Source organism: Neopelma chrysocephalum, unplaced genomic scaffold (genome assembly GCF_003984885.1).
Source record: "Neopelma chrysocephalum unplaced genomic scaffold, ASM398488v2 Primary Assembly neopelma1_60, whole genome shotgun sequence".
NCBI lineage: Eukaryota > Metazoa > Chordata > Aves > Passeriformes > Pipridae > Neopelma > Neopelma chrysocephalum.
In genome coordinates this window covers 16,260,086-16,279,075 of record NW_020897715.1, presented here as the reverse complement: position 1 = coordinate 16,279,075, position 18,990 = coordinate 16,260,086, and the positions used below count along the sequence as shown (strand labels likewise).

At 43.2% G+C, this 18,990-nt stretch overlaps 1 protein-coding gene across 2 annotated transcripts in view; it reads left to right on the top strand.

Moving 5' to 3' along the window:
- The window catches only part of TBX15 (T-box 15), a 106,855-nt gene extending 88,074 nt beyond the window's left edge, over nt 1-18,781 (top strand). The window contains exons 8-9 of one of the 2 annotated variants that reach the window (XM_027681497.1): nt 1,058-1,198; nt 18,188-18,781. In XM_027681497.1, coding sequence (XP_027537298.1) covers nt 1,058-1,198; nt 18,188-18,282 — 236 coding nt within the window. In that variant the 3' untranslated portion in view covers nt 18,283-18,781. Of the gene's footprint in view, nt 1-1,057; nt 3,759-18,187 lie in introns of those variants that run through there. The other variant, XM_027681496.1, reaches the window with a different exon arrangement.
- The last annotated feature ends 209 nt before the right edge of the window (nt 18,782-18,990 follow it).

Here is an 18,990-nt window from a genome sequence, read left to right as displayed (position 1 = left end):
GTTGCCCTAATGCGGAAAGAGGATCTCACACAAAGAGAATAATTCAAATGAAAATAAAAGGTTTCACATCAGAACACTGAATTCCCTTACGCACAGAACTCATTTTTTTTCCTGGTTGCTCAGGGAAGCTTCCTCTTACTCAGAATGTTGCCGATAAATAACCTCTTTTCAAGCTCAAAATTGTGCCATCAGCTTCTTCATATCACTTACTTTTAGTTTGTTACCATTCTTGGTAGTATTACACAGTATTATTTTCCCAGGTCAGAACATGTGAGCATTCCTGCTGTGAAAAATAGTCAATTCCATCATTCATGGCATAAATATTGCATAATGCGTTGATACTGCCGACATGGATATATATCAATATTTTGTTAACACCAGTGGTACAACATATGGAATCCCTTTTAAAGTTTAAGTACATGATTGAAAATCCTGACAGATCCTCTTTATCTGCTCTATGGTACAGGCTATAGATTGAAACTCTGTCCCTTCATTTTAGTGTTACTTCTGGCTTAAATCAGTCCCGCTGCACCATGAGCCATCTGAAAAAAATGTTGAATGGTGCAGAAGTCCAACATGCTTTCAGCCACTTCCCGCCACAAGCCCATGAGCAGATGATAAAGCATGTTTGCAGTGGGACCAGACTAGTGGTCTTCCTGCAGACCTGGAGAGGGGAGAAAGACACTATTTTTCTCCCCATAAAAAGAACTAGGCACACATGCCTGGAAATGGCAGATCTCTTGACTGATGGAGCAATGCTTTCTCGCAGCTTTTCCCAATGCCCCGAGTTGCTCTGTGGCAGACTTGCTTCCCTCTCCCATTTTAAAAGGGAATAATCCTCAGTTGAAAAACAAAGTCATCACAAAAAAGCATGAGGAAAGACCAAGGGATGTTATTAATAAAGTGAGGGCCCATGCCAAGAAAGACTCGAGTTTTCCAGCGGCCATTTTGCCACCCTTGTTCCTTTATTAAACTAAGCTGTTTTCTAATGAGATTGTCTCATATTGCAGATGTGATTCCGGGCTCTGAACATCCTCCCATGTGTTTTGTTTTGCAGGAGGCAGCACAGGAACCTCCCCAACCACCTCCAGCACAGGGACCCCATCGCCATCTGCTTCCTCTCACCTTCTCTCTCCATCCTGCTCTCCTCCAGCTTTTCATCTGGCCCCCAACACTTTCAATGTTGGCTGCCGGGAGAGTCAGCTTTGCAACCTCAACTTGTCTGATTATCCCCCATGTGCCAGAAGCAACATGGCTGCATTGCAGAGCTACCCAGGGCTGAGTGATGGTGGCTACAATCGGCTGCAGAGCAGCACTGCTTCTGCCTCTCAGCCCTCTGAAACCTTCATGCCTCAGAGGACTCCATCCTTGATCTCAGGAATGCCAGCTCCTTCCTCCCTGCCCAGCAACAGCAAGATGGAGGCATACAGTGGCCAGCTGGGTTCTTTCCCCAGCTCTCAGTTTCAGTATGTCATGCAAGCAGGCAACCCTGCCTCCACCTCCTCCTCTTCACACATGTTTGGTGGTGGCCACATGCAGCAGAGCTCCTACAACGCCTTCTCCCTGCACAATCCCTACAACCTCTATGGATACAATTTCCCTGCTTCCCCCAGGCTGGCAGCAAGCCCAGAGAAACTCACCACCTCCCAAAGCACTTTACTATGCTCTTCCCCATCCAGTGGGGCCTTTGGAGAGAGGCAATACCTTTCCACAGGAATGGATCATGGGATGCACATGATTAGCCCTCCCTCCAGCAACCAGCAGACAGCCAACACCTGTGACAACAGACAGTACGGTGCAGTTCAGGGCTCCTCCTCACAGATGTCAGTGCACATGGTCTAACAAGCCATGCCTCTCCTTGGTATCGGAGGCAGCCAGACCTTCATCGTTTCCAGGGGTGAAACCATCCCAGTACCCTTTTGCATTCAAACTTATAGTGGAACTAGTATTGTAATGATAAATAAGAACACAAGCCATCTTGGTGTGTGCCACAAGAACCTTGTGGAAAGCCTTGACTGACAGCCATCGCAGCTTGTTGTAGCCCAGGGCCTCCAGACCTGCCACGGAGCATCTGCTTTTTCTGGACATTGGAGAGAGAAGGGCATGACTTTAAAAGAAGCTGGAGAGAAGCAGCCAGATATACCGTCTATGCATTAACTTTCAGCTGGTGTGAGCTTTCAGCGTGGAGGGACCCATACCCCTGTGCTGTCTCCTCTGGGTGTTGAAGAAGGGCAGTCTCCCACGGCTTCGTCCTCTGAAGCTGCACTGCCCATGGCTTTAAAGACCTCCCCCTTTCCAAATAGATCCTCACTGCTGGAGCAGCTCAGCCCATTTCTGAAGCAAACAGTGGCCTGTGGGACCTTCTTCCACTGTATCACAGGAATGGCACTGCTGGGCTAGAGCTTCTTCCTGAGAGGTTTCTGCGTTTTCACCATGGCTCTGCCCAGCAGTTTCTTTATGAGTATTGAGCTCAGCAGTACCCAGCCTGCAGATGGAGATGAAAGAAAAAGGAGAGAGAAAAGTTTTAACCCACAAAGGAGCCTCAGACATTAGGAGGGACTGAACTTTGGAAAGGTGCACAGGGAAGAGGAGTGCTCAGCTCCTGTTGACTTGGCTGGAAATAATGCAGCCAAACTGAATGGAAGACAGCCTTTGTGGGGAACGTGTGTCCCACAGCACTCATCCCAACAGGAGGAAACTGTCCAGACTGAGCTCACGGGGAAGAGCAATGAAAAAAGAGAGTTTTGCTCTACAGGAGCACAGCTGTCCTTGCATGCAAGAGTTGCCATAGAAAACCATTAGCATTTCAGAAACAGTGAGGTTGAGTATTTGCCAACCTCCCAACTGCCACATGATCTCTGTTTAACTAAATAGATCATTGCCTTTTGACATCTTTCTTTTCTGTTTTTTTCCTTTTTCTTTTTTTTTCTCCCCTCTTCAAATCCTTTAATAATAAGAAAACAATTGTAGCTTGGTGCAAGCTATGCATTTAAGTTGTGTGAAAATGCAAATACCAAGTAACAGAATACAGATATTATTGAGATTTGTTGTGAGGTGTTGTAGATAAATGTATTTATATGCCTAGTGGGGTATTCATTATTATGAGTATAAAAGAGGGCAATAAAAATGGTATGTAAAATATGTATGAAGAAAAAGGTGTATAAAGATTTGCCCTACGCACGGAACTCTGTTTCTAAGTGCCAAGCACAGAATGCGCTAAATAAATCTTTGCAATTATTCCCTCTGTGTTTTTCTCTGTCTGTGAGGCTTCTCAGGGGTCTTCTAGAGACAGACATTTTTGACATACTGTCATGTGTGTTTGCACAGTCAAGACATGGTGCTAAATTGTGAAGTCCAGGCAATATTACAATAAAAATAAAAATTCTGTCTTCTCAAGGAATTTTAAAAATTGAGTGCTTGGAATTTGTAGGATGCCTTCTTCACAGGAAGTATGTCTTAAAGACAACTGGAGATGTTATTTTCATTATTGAAGGCTAATAAAAAGCTCTTCAGAGTAATTTTTCGCAGTCAATATAGTCAATAATGCCTAAAAATAACAGTATAATTTATTTCTCATTTTTAAGTGGAATTTTGTGGTGTGTGTCAGTTTTTCATTTGCACTATAATTCTAATATGAGATTGAGACATTAACACTGAAAGCCATGGAGAAGGTGAAGCCCCCTCAAAACTGGCTGGAAGTTATGGCTGCAGAGTTTACAGCTTTTCCTGTGTCAATAAACTTTTTTCCTTTTCCTGAATTGAAAAAGTGCCAGGAAGGTAGAAATACCTTTAAAGATAAATTCTGCAAGCATTTCTTAATTTTTGTTTTTACAAGGGAAGATAAATATACCAATGCCATTCCCAGTTCTATGCCTACTCTGTCCATCTGTATTGTGGCTTTTACTGTGTCTAGCCATGGATGCTGCTGAAAAGTGTAGGGGGGCTGTGGATGGCAGACAATCTGTCCCTCACCTTGTTGTCTTTTGTTTATCCCTAATAATGAATTATTGGTTTAATCTTGAAACAGGTAGTTTTAGAGCCTTTCTAAAATCTTTTCAGAATCTTTCAGATCTGTGCTTTGCTGTGCTTTTGGGTGTAATTCCATCTTATGGAAACAATTTCTGCAGGTTAATAGTATCTTGTGTGAAGCAGTATTTCTTTCTGCTAGCTGTTTAAATTAGATTATTCTTTCTTATTTATTCCATTTAGTTCTTTGTGAGTGAGTCTGTATTTCATCTAAGAAGAGACTCAACAAAATCAAAATCATTCTCTGTATCACAATACGTTTCTAATCTTGATAAAACAAAAAAAAATTTAAACAAAAATATCACTGAAAACATTTGCTGAAAAAAGCAAAAGACATATGTAGGGCACAATCTTCAATATTAGTATGAAGACCTGGTATTCCAGTTTCCATGCATTCTAGTAGGAATCCTTGGGTAAGAGCTTTGAAATTTTCACCCACACTCTTCAGCAGTGGGATTCTTCAGGTTATTGAGCATCCGGTCCGTGATCAAGCAAGTTCTTTAGCAAACTGAGAAAATGTTATTGCATCAGTGTGAATTGAAGTTGCTTTCAGTATGAAACTTATTGACCTCAGGGTGAGCATTTATTGACTATATTTATAGACATATTTATTTAGCTCTTATGGGACACACATATAAAATGAGAGACCTTAGTCAGATAGATAGTTATTCCTTAGTGTTTTGTTGCTGAAGGATCAGAATATTCAGCATCAAGACTGAAAAAGAATAGGAAAAAAACCTGAGAGAGGTTTCCCTGTCCCAAGATGTAAAGGTGTAAGAACAGAAATAGTATTCAACGTGAAAGTTACACTGACAGTCTATGAGGATTAAAAACAAGCTAACACTGAAATGGGCAAAAAATATTACACTTTGTCCATGGTTGTCACTGTGCAAACCAAGAGTAGAGCCTGGCTCTGGAGGGCGTTATCAAAAATAACAGGCCAAAGCTTGTTAAAATTATTTACTTAGTGTTCATTTAGATGCACAGGTGAAATCCTCACAGGGGAACAGCCCCCTCAGCAGACAACCTGCCTAAGGCCTTGACAGCAGCCCAGAAACATGAGGTGAGCATTGAATTTGAAGCGGACCCAGGCATGACAGGTATCTCATGTATGGCAGCAGCTCTTCTCTCCCTGCCACCCGTGTATGGACATAAGGCCCTGAGCCGTTTGCCGCTTTTTATTGAGGCTTCCCAGAGAGAGGTGATGGCAATGGGCAATGGGAAAGGTGCCCTGGGATCAGTCTGGGAGTTCTACCTGGGACCAGCTGGCCTGGTGAGCGGCCCGTGTTGCAGTACACACAGCAGCCACCCCTGGAAAGCTCCCTTTCCTTGGGTGACTGCCCTAACCACAGGACTTGAGAGCCCTCCTGGCACAGTCATGCTCTCATCCAGGAGCCCTTTGATTGCTCATTTGCAAAGCATGTGTGTGTGGGTGGCAAAGGCAGCAGTGGTCTGTTTACTCTCCCCTTCCTTCCCTACTTCACCACGAACATTTGAACTCTTTGGCCAGCTTTGGGATGTAAGTTCTTCAGAAGAGACAGTGGAGGAGGACAAGGACCTTTTTAATTTTCCCAGTGCAGGAAAGGCCACTGTGTAACATCTCATTCAAAGAAGCCGCACAAGGAACAGGTGTTCTGCATGCAAGCCCCCAACCACAAGCTTCATCTGGCATATGGATGTTATTAGGCACCAGAGGATCTATTCAGAGCTTCAGAAACCAGGAGGTCTCAAATCCACCACAGGGCTGACCCACTTGGTCTTAGCCCACGCAGGCTTCTGGCTTCCAGTCCAGGAGAAGAGAAGGCTCTACATCTCCCAGTTTGATGCTGCAAATTTAAAAGATGAATCATGTACCTCTTTGGAGAAGTACTCTTTTCTAAAAGCCCAGTCCAAATCATAGGAAGGGTAGTGGAAATCTCAACGATAGGAGATCCCTCATCTTGTAGCACAGGCTGTTCCAAGTGCAAACCTGGCAACTTCTTACACAAATGAAAAGAATGGTGCAAAAATAATCAGAGTGGGTTTGCCAACTTTGCAAAATTTATTTAGCTTCATTCCTTAGCACACTGACACGAACAGGACATAAATATTACCGTGACCACAGTCAGTGCAGCTCAGCAACACCCAGACATTGCATTCCAATGCACCACAGTATTTTTGAAGCCAATGTAAGCACTGTGTGCTAAAGCAAAATGCTCAGGGCACAAACATAAATATGAATTAAGGTGCATAGCCATTATCTGAAATAGACTACAGTGAAAATTACGGTAGATGATCTGCTAGAGTGGCGCATTTATTGCATACTGGGAGAAGCTTTACTGAGGTAGGTGAGGGCTGACAGATAGCATTTGCCATTACAAAAATTTAAAAAGTGTTCAGATTATTTTTCTCGCGACTCAACCAGGTTCATTGACCCAGAGCACATGACCCATGTGAGATCAGCAGTAGCAGATGAGTTTTGCTGGATGCTGCTTTTGGACATCATTCTGAACAAATCAACAAGATGAAAATGCTCCCAAGGACCAGGCAGAGGAACACCTGAGTATGCCCATTTCATGCTACAGATGTACTAGAAATGCAGCTATAAAAGCAGTGCCAGAACTTCATGAAGAGGATGCTGGAGGGGCCAAGGGATAATTTGCTATAAAATAAGACAGTTCCTCTAGAGGAAACATCTGACTCCTTCAGTGCTTTTTCTTCTGGAAAGAAGCAGCCTGCAGGGCCAGACATTTTGGCCAGGTCTGTAGCCCAGCACTTTGAGTCCACAGAAGTGACCATTTCTGAGAGCTTGTCTGTCGGTCAGCTGGGAGGGGTTTCTGTAGACTGCTGCTGATCCATTAATCTTCTGCTTGAAAAGTGACTCAGTTTTCTGACTGCTTCTTCTAATTTATCTGTAATCACTATCTAAGAAACTGCATAGAATACAGCTAAAATTCCTAGAACTCTTTTCCAAGGTAGGTTATCCATGTCAGTAACTGTTTCTTATCACCCCAGAAGAGCAACATGGTCACAAATTACAGGAACAGTGCATGGAGCACATCTCTTCAAATATTAGCTCCTTTCTACCATAAAAATCTCCAAAAATTCTAGCCTGTCTGAATAGAGGACTAATCTGTCCTCTACTAGGAAAAGAGCAGTTCACATGGCTGCTTGCTGTTGTGTTCTGACTGCACAATGATGAGCATGGCTTCTGTATTGGGTAGTGGTTGGCACTAGCTGATTCAGGGAGGAATAATAAACCCCCACAGTAGGGATAGTTGTGCAATAGTCTATCTCTGGAACACTGAGCTTGTCTATTTTTCTGACTCAATGTGGAACTTGTTGCGTGCTGTGGGGGAGAAGGATTAGGACCGTGTAATTTTACACTGGTTGAAGTTCCTACAAATGCTGTTCTTATTCCAGTAATGTTCTGAATTTGTTGAGCAGTTTGGAAGCTCTGACATTCAGCTGGATAATGTCCTTCTTTGCTGAGATTGGGTGACTTCTGTGGGATACCCTTGGATGCTTCCAGAAACAGTCCTAGGCTCTGTTTGGTCATGTCTGCCCTTGAGCGTCTAGCAAAGTACACACCTCAGGGCAGCAGACTGGGTGCAGCAGTACTGCTGAGACACAAAGCGCCCTGAGTAGGACTATGAGTAGAGAACATCAGCCCTTCTTTTAGGATGATGGGGAGGGCGGTGCTGCTTCAGCCAATAAGCTGATTCAGCTGTTGAACTGGAGGTTTACTCCCATAGTCATTCTCAGTGAAGGTGCCTGTGGCTGGGAAGGACTTTTCTCTCCAGACTGCCCCGTGGACATTCTGCAGCACCCACAGTCTTTCCAGTGTTTCCTTTGTAAGAAGCAGGGGTGTCTGAGTAGTTGCAGGAGTGGTAACATGGCCTCAAGTTGCTGTTCTACCTGAGCTGGTTTATAACATTTCCCTCAATGTGCAGTCAGGTAATTGCACATGAACACTTGCATTAAGTTGGTGTGACTGGCCCAGGAACCAGTGCAAAGGAAAACTGCCTGCTGTCAGTGTGCTACATTAAATAGATAATATGGTCCAGTGATTGGAGACATGATGTAATTATCTGCATCTGACTTTCTCAGTAAAGCTGGAATAAGTTGCAGTACAATTAACCCTGCATAAACTTAACTATAGCCTGCCAACCATCCAAACCAGGGCCAGCACTGTACTACGTGGTTTATATTATGTTGCTACGCAAGGGTCTGTATACAGAAATATTAAGAACAGTTAGAATGAAGTATGAGTGCAGATGTGTGTGTAAAAGGACTAGAGGAACATGAGAGAAAGAATGCAAAGAAAGGCCTGTACTGGTAGCCAGGGACATGATCAGTGGCAGTGAAACTGGTAAACACTTTTCGTGTTGCTTTCACCAAAATCACAACTTGGGTGACTCAACAGCAGAAAACCTGCAATACAGGAATGTGAGAATGGCAGCAAGAATAGAGCACACTGTGTGTATCATGTGTATCATGTAACCCCAACAAGAAATCTAGATTTACTAGTAAGCTACCCAAAATGAAGAAGAAAAAGACAAGTGCAGCAATCTCACCCAGGATTTACAATGGATAATTAATAAAGATTCCAAGGTTAAAGTACAATACCTGTGGCTCCTGAGACATATAAAAGATCCATCCAAACACCAATACATTATCACCAGTGAAAAGAAAGCCAGAAGACGAAGTAAAGGTTCAATGGCAAACACTCCAGAATACTTGGAGATGTTAATTTTGGAATTTGTGAGTCCCATATGTGCATTGACAGTGTCATGTTTCTTAGAAAACTAAATATAAATCACTTCCACTTCTATACAGTATTGCACTTTTTTACCTGACTTCCCACAGGTGTAGTATTACCCATAAAATACTCCAACTCCTAACTCTGTGAACATTACAAAGTCAAGTTTTACAGAAGACCGGAAGAAATCAACACGAAAAATTGATGAACTGAGGAAAGTTAAAAAGTAAAAAAAATTAAAGATAATGTAAAAGGAGGTTGAGCTAACCTGAAGGAAACTACACAAAAAAATAGAAATAAAGTGAACACATCCAAAATAAAAAAGAACCAGCCATGCACACACAGCAAAAGAGACAACATAGAGTCTGTAAAGATGTTCTGTGAATAGCTCAGTTACTTTGGATAACGAATAATAAGCTGCCCTTCTTCTTGAATGGAGAATTTGAACTTCTTCGAAGGAGCCCGAGATGTTCTAGCTTCTTACCGCATAGATAAAAATCATAATGACAAAAACATGAACCTCTGAAAGGAAACGTTCACTTCTTCGAGGTAAAATGTGCTGTATTAAATATGTTGTTTACATTGTATACAGTATTGTATGCACTGTTTATAGCGCCTAAATATATCCAGCAACTAACCATTAAACATTCACAATTGAAAGCACATGAAACTGGTTACATTGTCTATACACCAACATAAATGGTTTTATGCAATGCCTAGTAGTTCATTCTTTATTTAGGGTGACACAAATACCATGAAATATTAGGAGTTATCTCAGCTGTCTGCCCCCGTAACTTGGGAAGTTTTTTCCATCACTGCCATGATCTGGGAAGGAAACAATCTGATCCAAAGAACTTGTGGAGTTAAAAACCTGTTTAATAGTAATTCTTGATTTATTATACTTGGTTTCTGTTGAAAAAATGAAAACCCTGGCTCCTGTCTTAGGTCTACTCGTGCACAAATCCAAACTGGGGAACAAAATAATTCTGGAATCTGTGTTTTCCACCACGCAGGACGTGGTGGGGAGGTTCTGTAATGTCATAGGAGAAATGTAAGGCTGGAAATATCTGCCCAATGTAACCATAGTTCAAGCTGTCAACTCGGGCTTATAAATAGTACAAAGTGAAAGAGGCAGAGAGGGGGAGCAAGGCTTAGCTCTCATATGGCCTTAGTTCTTTGCCTTCTCCTTCCTAATATCCAGGTCATATTCACGTTGTGAGTGTATGAGCCTACCATGATCATGTGAAGGGATCTCTTGATGTCCACCGCTTTCAGTTCTAAGCTGGCAGACTATTCCATGTTTGTTGTATTGGCATCAAGGAACAATATATAAGAAATGCAGCCATAGCCTTATATAAACCAATGTGACCTATGTTCAGGAAAGTTGGACACCCTTTGATACTGACTTTCGGCAGTGATCTACAATTTGTGAATGGAAGATAGAACAAGAAATGGGAAATTCAAGGGAAATACCAAGTAAAACTTTGAATTTAGCTGTAGAACAGGGTTGCAGCCCTAAAGATCAGGAAAGTCCTGCAGGGTCAGTCCTGGCTGGGCTGTGAACTAGATGCCCAGTGCTAATACTATTTTCCATTTCTAAGACCCTCAGTTCTACAAGAGAAGGAGCAACATGCAGCATCTATGAGTTGCCCCTACAAGGCAAGCAGGCAATCTCAATTTCAGTTGAGCTTGAATCCAAACCTAAAAAATTCTCTGGGTTCATCCATCTATAATATCTGTGGTTTTTTCTCCTTTTATTTGTTGCCTCAATTGTGCCACTAGGGGTTTCTTTAACTCAGTTCTCCACTGCTTTTATCCATGTTTTCCAGAATGCTACCAGATGCAATATAATGAGATTATTTATGATTTCTAAATATCGTCTTCTAGTATATCTCCCAGGCCAACAAAGCAGCAGCACAGCAAATCTCACTGAACCAGAGCTGCTTGTAGCAATCCCAAGGTGTCCATTTCCATTTCCTGGATTCACTGTCTTCTTACTGCACCTTTTCAGATTTCCTTTTGGAGGATTTGGTGGTTTGTTTTTTTTTCACAGCAATAATAGAAAGAAAAATGTTATTGGCTGCTGGTGTCTAATCCCTGAAGAGTCACTGCAGATGGAGTCTTTCTCCTGGGTCTATTTTGGTGGTGTACAGAGGAAAGAATAGGAGTTCTGTCCTCAATGTTGTCCTCAGACACAAGTTGTCCTTGACCCAGCAGCCCCTGAAAGAGAGTCTGTAGTGACATGGGTGGATGTGCTCCCAAATCCTTTTGGTCTGGTCTCAGCAGCTGCATTTTCTTCACCCACTTTGGGCTTTGACAATTCAGACGGGTACATACTATTAGGTGAGCACATTTCTAATGCAGCAAGTGAAAACTAATCTCCTTCAATGTGAGAATGAGTTGACTGCTTTTCAGCAAACTTTTTGGGCATTTATGTCTAAATAAAGACTTGCATATAGCACTAAAATAGAATTTCAAAATTTCTATTAAATTCTATGCTATGTTGATTAATCTTTAAAGACTTTTTGCTGCTTTATATATCCAATAAAAAAAACCCCAAACCTCCTATAAACTCCTCTTTGTGACAGTACTTGAAAATTTATCCTCTGCTTTCCATGGTCAAGGCAGTCAGAGAGTAACTATGGAATCCCTGTACCTCCCTTGCTGGTCAAGGCAGTGTAGCGCCATTTTACAGAAAGTAAATTGAACAAAGGACTTACCCTTGGCCATCTGTACCCAATACCAGTCTCTCCTCCATTTATCGCAAAAGTGTAAACACTGGTAGAAGCAATAACGAAGTCCCCATCTTTGCTAATTTAGTACTGTATTTAAGGTCATATTCCTCGATTTATACTTTCAAAACTTAAGTCAAATGGGAAGAAGAGCATGCTATGTGATAACTGACACCACCAAGCGTAAGTACTCTGAGCTGAATTTCTCCCGTCGCTGTTGCAACATCACCCAGAAATGCTTAGTGGGACCAAGCTTAGTATTTTACCACTGACCCATGGCCAGGTGGTGGTGAAAGAGTTTCCAGCTGAGGCTGCAAAGGCTGTGGGTTGAATAGGCAGGAAAACTTCACCATTGCGTGCTGCTCCAGAGCAGTCCTGCTGCTGGCCAGCAGAAATCTCTGGGGCAGGATTGCTGGCTCCTTACCAGCACACGGAGCTGAAAAGTGCACCCTGGGAACGCAGTGCTTGTGCCGACGGTGTTCTTCAGTTTGGTTTTACTCTCCCTCTGTGTGCAGATAAACACAGTGCTGTGCCAGCAGCCGTGTGTAGGTGCACAGAGAAAAAGAGGCAGTTGCTCAAACAATGTGGTATGGAGGGCTGGGGAAAAGGCAGGTTGTAAATGTAAAGGACATTTACGTTAAAGGAAGGTGTGAGAGCTGCAGGAAGAGCCAAATTACAAAAAAAAAAAAAAAAAAAAGAGTACTTCAAGCAGCCAAATTAAACAAGACACAATGGGGGCCAATTTAGCCTCCCAGGCATTTCAAAAGCCCACACCCCAGAGTTCAGGGAGTGCTGGGGGGGAACCACATGTCCCTCTAGGTCTTATTTAACTTGGCCAGGTGTAAGGAACTTTAACTCTTTTGTGACTTGCTGGTTTCCACAGCACTGGCATCTTCCCATTTTTTTTCTTTGTTTCTGGGTGCTTTTTATTGGATAAGTTTTAAATCCTTTTGAAAAGAAATAATTTCTTTTGATTTAAAAAAATAATCATTAAAGGCAAAGCGTAAAGTCATTTCAGTCATACTATCTTGAAGGAAAATAGATACAGTATTTTGGAAAGAATTTGAAATGAAAACACAAAACCTGATGGGATTTAAATGTAGAAAACCAAAAATTCAGTCTCGCCTCCTCTTTTCCCTTCCCCTATTCATGAGGTCACCATTTCTCAACTTGCAGACTATGGCATCTTGCCGGGATACTGAGGCAGCCACCAGAAGAAGTTTTCTTGCTCCTATGAGCACAAAGCAGGATCAAACTGGCCAAGAGAAAATAATCAGAGTGGTTTATTGAAGCTAGAAAGAGAGAAACTTTGTAGAATTAGCAAGAAAAAGACATCCAGAAAATGCAGGCAACCTTTTTGGTCCTTCAAAAATTTGATGCATAAGAATTTGAGAAAAAGGAGGCTGGGTGAAAATGTGTGAAATAGAGAATGTGCATTGACATTCAGCGTTGTTGCTTGTAAATAGTTTGATTGTAGAGGGATTGTGTGTGTGTGCATGTGTGCATGTCCATACAAAGGATGAGTGTGCAGGTCCCTGCACACACAAGACATGGCAGACCTCAGTCCGATAAAGTTTAACTTTAATCCTGCTTGCAAGCACTTCGCTGTGGCAGGCTGGGTCTCTAAAGAGGGAGGGCTGACACTGTTGCCATGTCAGCTCTACTGCTTCTGGGACAAATGATTTTTCTCCTGGCCTTACTCATACTGTCTGTGCTCAGACCTTAGAAGAGGCCCTGACACCATGTGAGAAGGCCCTAAGCTTTGCATACCATGTAACTCTCAGCCTACCTGAAGAAGAAACGATCACTCTCTAACACTGCATTGGCCTCGCTTAGTTACAGGTATTTCCCTTTTTAAATAAATTTTAACCCCTTCAGGGGTAAATCAAGAGCATGAGGGGAGTAGGGATTGTGAATATTCTTCTTCCCAGTAGATTTCTCTGCAGTAAGACCCTGTAAATTCAAAGGACCTCCTGGGCATATTGATGGCTCCTACTTGCTCTACCACAGCTCAGAACCATAGAATATTTCAACTTAAAAGGAGCCGATAAAGATAATTGATTCCAATTCCCTGCTCTTCTCAGAAATATCTAAAACTAAACCATGTGACTAAGAGCATCATCCAGATGCCCCTTTTAGAGGTTTGATGCTGTGATCATTTTCCTGGGAAGCCTCTTCTAGTGACTGACCACCTTGTCAGTGAAGAACCTTTTCCTAATGTCCAATCTGAATTTCACTTGATGCAGCTTCATTCCATTTCAATAAGAGCAGAGTGGTGCACAAATATGTTAACAGTCATGGCTCGCAAAACTGTCCAACTATACTTACCATAGAACGATAGAATGGTTGGGCTTGGAAGGGACAATTAAAGGTCATGTGGTCAAGCCCCTTGCAATAAGCAGGGACATCTTCCGCTAAATCAGGTTGCTCAGCCCTGTCCAACCTGACCTCAAATATTTACATGGAAGGGGCATCCACCACCTCTCTGGGCAACCTCTTTCAGTATCTCACCACCCTCACTGTGAAAAAATTCTTCCTTATCTAGTCTATATCTGCTTTCCTTTAATTCAAAACCATTACCTCTTGTAGTATCGCAACAGATCCTACGAAAAAGTCTGTCCCCCTTCAGGTACTGGAAGGCTGCTACAAGGTCTCCCTGGAGCCTTCTCTTCTCCAGGATCAACAACTTCAACTCTCAACGTTTGCTCACAGGAGAGGTGTTCCATGTCTCTGAAAACTCAGCTCAGCTTTTGGGACAACAGTGGTAAAGTGAATGCTTTAACTCTTACTGAAGTCAGACTGCAGCACAATTATTTTCAGCGTACATTTCTGAGTTATTTTGTTGCTAATTAAGTCCAGTGTCAACTTGAGTTGAAGATCCATTTCAAAAATGTGTCTTCATGACAATTTTCCCAATGCGAGAAAGAAAGAGAAATTACTACAAAGGAAAAATTGTGCCCATTAGAGAGAAGATTTGTTGAATTTTGGCTCTGGATCTGAATTATCTCCAAGGAATGGCATTAAGGACATGGAGTCAGTTTGGCTAGATGGGATAATCCTCTGGAATATGGGAAACATGCTCATCATCAAGATGCAGCTTCTTAAAAATCCAGGCAGGGAAATAGGGAGAGCCCAAGGAGCAGGGGTAGGAGTGAGGGTGACCTGGGGACTTGTAGTTAGCTAAAGTCACAGCTTGGAGACACACAAGGGAGTCCAGGGTGCAGGAGGGAAGAGGCCATCATCAAGAACATCTGTCCATACTAATGTGGATGTCCAATGCCAAAGCCAGCAGCCAAAGTCTTCAGCTCAGTTGAAGCACATCTGGCTCCTATGGGCATGAATCAGCAGTGAGGAGCACAGCTCCTGCCTGCACACCAACAGAGCTCTGTCTAAATGTTACCATTCAGTGCTCTAACACCATGCTGACTTTGTTGCTCAGGACAAGACAAGCTCAAGCTGTACCTGACAAGACTTCCAGCCCACCATGGTGTTAGTCACATCATCCAGCATAGTATTAGGGGATACTCTCCTTAATTTTCCTTTCCAGTCTGAAAACATCCACCAACCATGCTCTCAGCTCTGTAAGAGCAAACAGGTGTTTATTTCTGTGCAGTGACATGAAGCACCTTGGCTTGAAGTTGTCCCATACATCTCCTAGACTACACACTGGGACTTTTACCCAGGTTTGCAGTTGTCCACAGTGTCTCTGAAAGCCAAATAATTTGGGTTTTATTCTTTCCTCATTCTCTACTGCTACTTGTATCCTGAATCAGATGGAGCTCCTCAGTCTTGGTGTGATGTTATTCCCCTTACACTGCTTGCAGGAATGTAGGGATGAGCACAGAATGTCTGGCTCTGACACTGACAGATCTCATACTGCTCCCAGGGAGTTGCCCAAATGCTACAAAGATGAACCATATGGGCTGCCCCAGCACTTGAGGCCATTAATAGGAATTTTTGAGCAACTGTGATTGATGAGGCAGCTCTTACAAGTCTGAGATCAATGAAAATGCAACTTGATCTTTTGAACCCAACTCCTTAATTTTTTTGTTCCTTTTTCTGCAGAGAATCCCATAAAAACATTTCTGTGCAGACAAAAGCTGTCTGGGACACTTCATGTGGATTTGTCATGCATTTTCCTTTTGCTCCCCCCTCTACTCTATTTGCAGTTTCATATGCAGTTTGTTTTTGAGTTTTTCTTCAAGACTTGTACAGTCACATCATGATCAGCTTTTTCTATAATTGTGATTGGACATTGTCTTGAGGATGTTTTTTGAGACTTATTATTTTTCTTCTGTTTTCAATTTAATTAATTTACCCTCACGATTATTTGAACACCAAGGAGAAAACAATGGTAAGAAAAAAGAAAAACAAAAGTCACTGAGAAGGGGAGGAAAGGCTGAACAACCTTCCTGGGAAAGCAGGGAGCCCAAGAAAAGAACAAGAGAGAGGACCATGTCTAATGAGTCTTGAATTATCCATCAGCTGGATGCTCCTAGAATTGAAAGCATCTAAGAGGCAGGCAGGTCACTTCTAACTAGAGGAGAAAGAGCCTTGAAAGACAGAGGGAAGGGGCAGCTTCTTAGAATTCCAGGCAGGGAATTAGGGGGAGCCAAGGAGCAGGGAGTGAGGGCAACATGGGGACCTGTATTTAGCTAAGATCACAGCTTGGGGACACAAAGGAGGGTCCAGGGTGCAGGAGGGAAGAGGCCAAAACCAATGCAGTGACATGGGTGAGTTTGATGGAGCACAGAGAAGTGCGAGGCACAGCAAGAAGAGAGTGTTCCAGAGTGAGGATGTGAATGGCAAAGGACTGCAGAGGAGCAGAGGGGTGCACAGCATTAAGGGAAATTGTGAGAAAGGTGAGGGAAAAGCCTTGGAGGGGTTGGTAGGGATGTAGTGGGAGAGAGGGGGAAAGCAGAGAGACAAACAACAACTCTCCCCTCTCCAGGGAGGGGAAGAGCAGGAAGTGGAGCACATGTTTTATGAAGGACTGACAGCTATATTTTGAACTTGAAACAACAATGTGTAAATCAGGAGTTGGGAAAATGTCCCTTTAGCCACTAAAAAGAAGAAGAAAGAAATAAGTGAAAGCATTGAAAGTCATGTTCAGCTACACAATGCTTAAACCAATGCCAGTGCAAAAGGGATTTGGAGAAGGGGTGATATTGGTTCTTGGACTAGTAGTGCCTGGGGTGGGACATCTTCCCTTCCTTTGGCTAGCTGTGGGCTCAACCAGCTCACTGCATAGCTCAAGGCAGAAAATTTTTAGCAGTGTTTTGGGGTAGGGTGCACATAATGGGCTTCTCAGGAAGGGTGAGGATCTGTTCCCAGAAATACCAGTTTGAGTGCATTTTCTGGAGCACACCAAGCCTTAATGGAGGAACACTCTACTACAAGTGGGGAGGACTTTTTTGCTGCCCTTCCCACTTGACTGCTTGTCATAGGGTTGGGCTTACTCACCAGCTGACTGTGACAAATTGCAACAAATGGGAGCATTGGTGGTGGAGGATGCATTGCAGTCCCTTGGAGTTATTCAGCACTTCTGAATCACTGTTCTTGCCTTTCTTTGGGGCTGTTGGTGTAAGGCTCAGCTAAGAGAAGCACAGAGGTGGAATGAACTGGTTGAGAATGGCATAAGACTAGGACTTGGGATTTTTCAGGCTCAGTTGTAGGCTTAACCCACCCTGGCTCGTGCTGCTTCCCTACTATTGACCACCATTGTGAAGGAGTGAGTAACTTGGCAGAGCACACAGTCAACTTGGAAAAAGAGTTGCTGAGGGCATTGATAGGATTGGAAGCACCCAGCTCTCCATAGCCTGTCAAAAGCACAAGAAAAACTGAAGATGTTCCCAGGACCCAAGTGACACAGTTCAGGTGTAGACAGCTGGTTTCCAAAGTAACCTGGTAACTTACAGTATGTGACCAAAATTCCATTACATTCTGTGTCTCTTTTGCAAGGGAAAGAGTAAAGCCTTTCATGTGAACAACACCTGGGATTCTCTCTTACATTATTAGGTTTCTAAAATTAGTCCCTCCAGGACATGATCCTGGACAGGCAGAATGATGGGTGGTTACTGCTGCAGTGCGCTGTTGGGTCCAGCACACTTCTCTGGAGTTTGCATCCAGTTTTGGGAGAAGGATAAGCAACAGCTAAGCAATGGAAAGTACTCATGCACTCTCCAGACCTCAAGCATCCCAAAGTGTTTGGCATTTTGATATCTTCCAGCAGTGAGCACAGATCCGGCTGTGGCTGTGTGCAACCTGGAGACTTTCATCTTCAAATGAGCCCTCCAATGGTGTCACAATATGGGTGAGTCCCAGGGCCTCTCCAGGGTCTTCTGGAGTATCCAGATCTCTGGTTTTCAGTCCGTGTTTGACAATGTGGTATCCACAGAGATGCACTCACACTAGATGGGTTCTTCCATTAAAATCTTAATATTTTCGAAATGCAAAGCTCCCTCAATAGAAATATTACACTCATTTATCTGAGGGTGGTGACTTAGACATGCTTTAAGCTCGGGAATATGCTAGTAACAATGCTACTGACCTGAGTAGTTTGGACTTCACAGTCTTTTCTTTGCAACTAATACAAACTAAATGTGATTAACATTTTCCTTAAAACCAGTCAGTGGAGCAGTGAGGCATACTAACCTGGCAGCATTAGAAACTGGAGCTGTGTCCCCAGAGAGCACATGTAGGCTGACAAAAGACAGGACCAGCTTCTCACACCCACACAGGGCTCTGGCCACACTACTTGGCCTCACACCCAACTTGGAGTGACAGCTTTGAGAAGTGAATGGCAAGCTCAGTCGCCACAACTTCCTCAGATGCTGCCTGCAATTACTGAGTCTGCCAAAAGCCACAGAAAGGCAGCCAGATGGCATCACCACATGCTGTCAGGGCTTGTCTCTTGCAAGCCTCTACCGACTGGAAGCCCATTCATTGCCATTCCCCCACTTTTCTGGGTCAACTGCAGCACTGGGTTGAGCTTTAGCAGGAGACCCAAAACAAGCATGCATTGACTTAACTCACCTTCCCTTGCAGACAGTTCCTTAAACAGTGCTTGCTTCATTGAAACTGTACATAGTCTAATACAGTCTCTGTGACTGGTCACATTTAGCCTTTCCCCACTATGAACATCAGGGAAAGACTGAATGGTTGCAGGGACATTCCCTTCAGCCTTGCTCTCTCTGAACCTCTGATTTTTCCTTTCTTTCCCGTCTTCTATTCCATTTTTAAAACTTCCTTTAAAATGACGCTGACTCTCCTACCTACAGTCACTGCTCTGGAGCTCAGTCAGCCTTGTTGATCCTAGCTGCAAGTGACAACACTTCTCACTCTTTTATATATCAGCTTAACAGCCTGATAACAACTGGGCAGCACAGGATATTCCTGGCACTCTGTGTGTATACTGTGCGAGGCTTGTAGTATGGCACCAGCTATATTTTGCTGTCTCTTGCTCTTGAGCAGTTACCTTCTGATTGATTG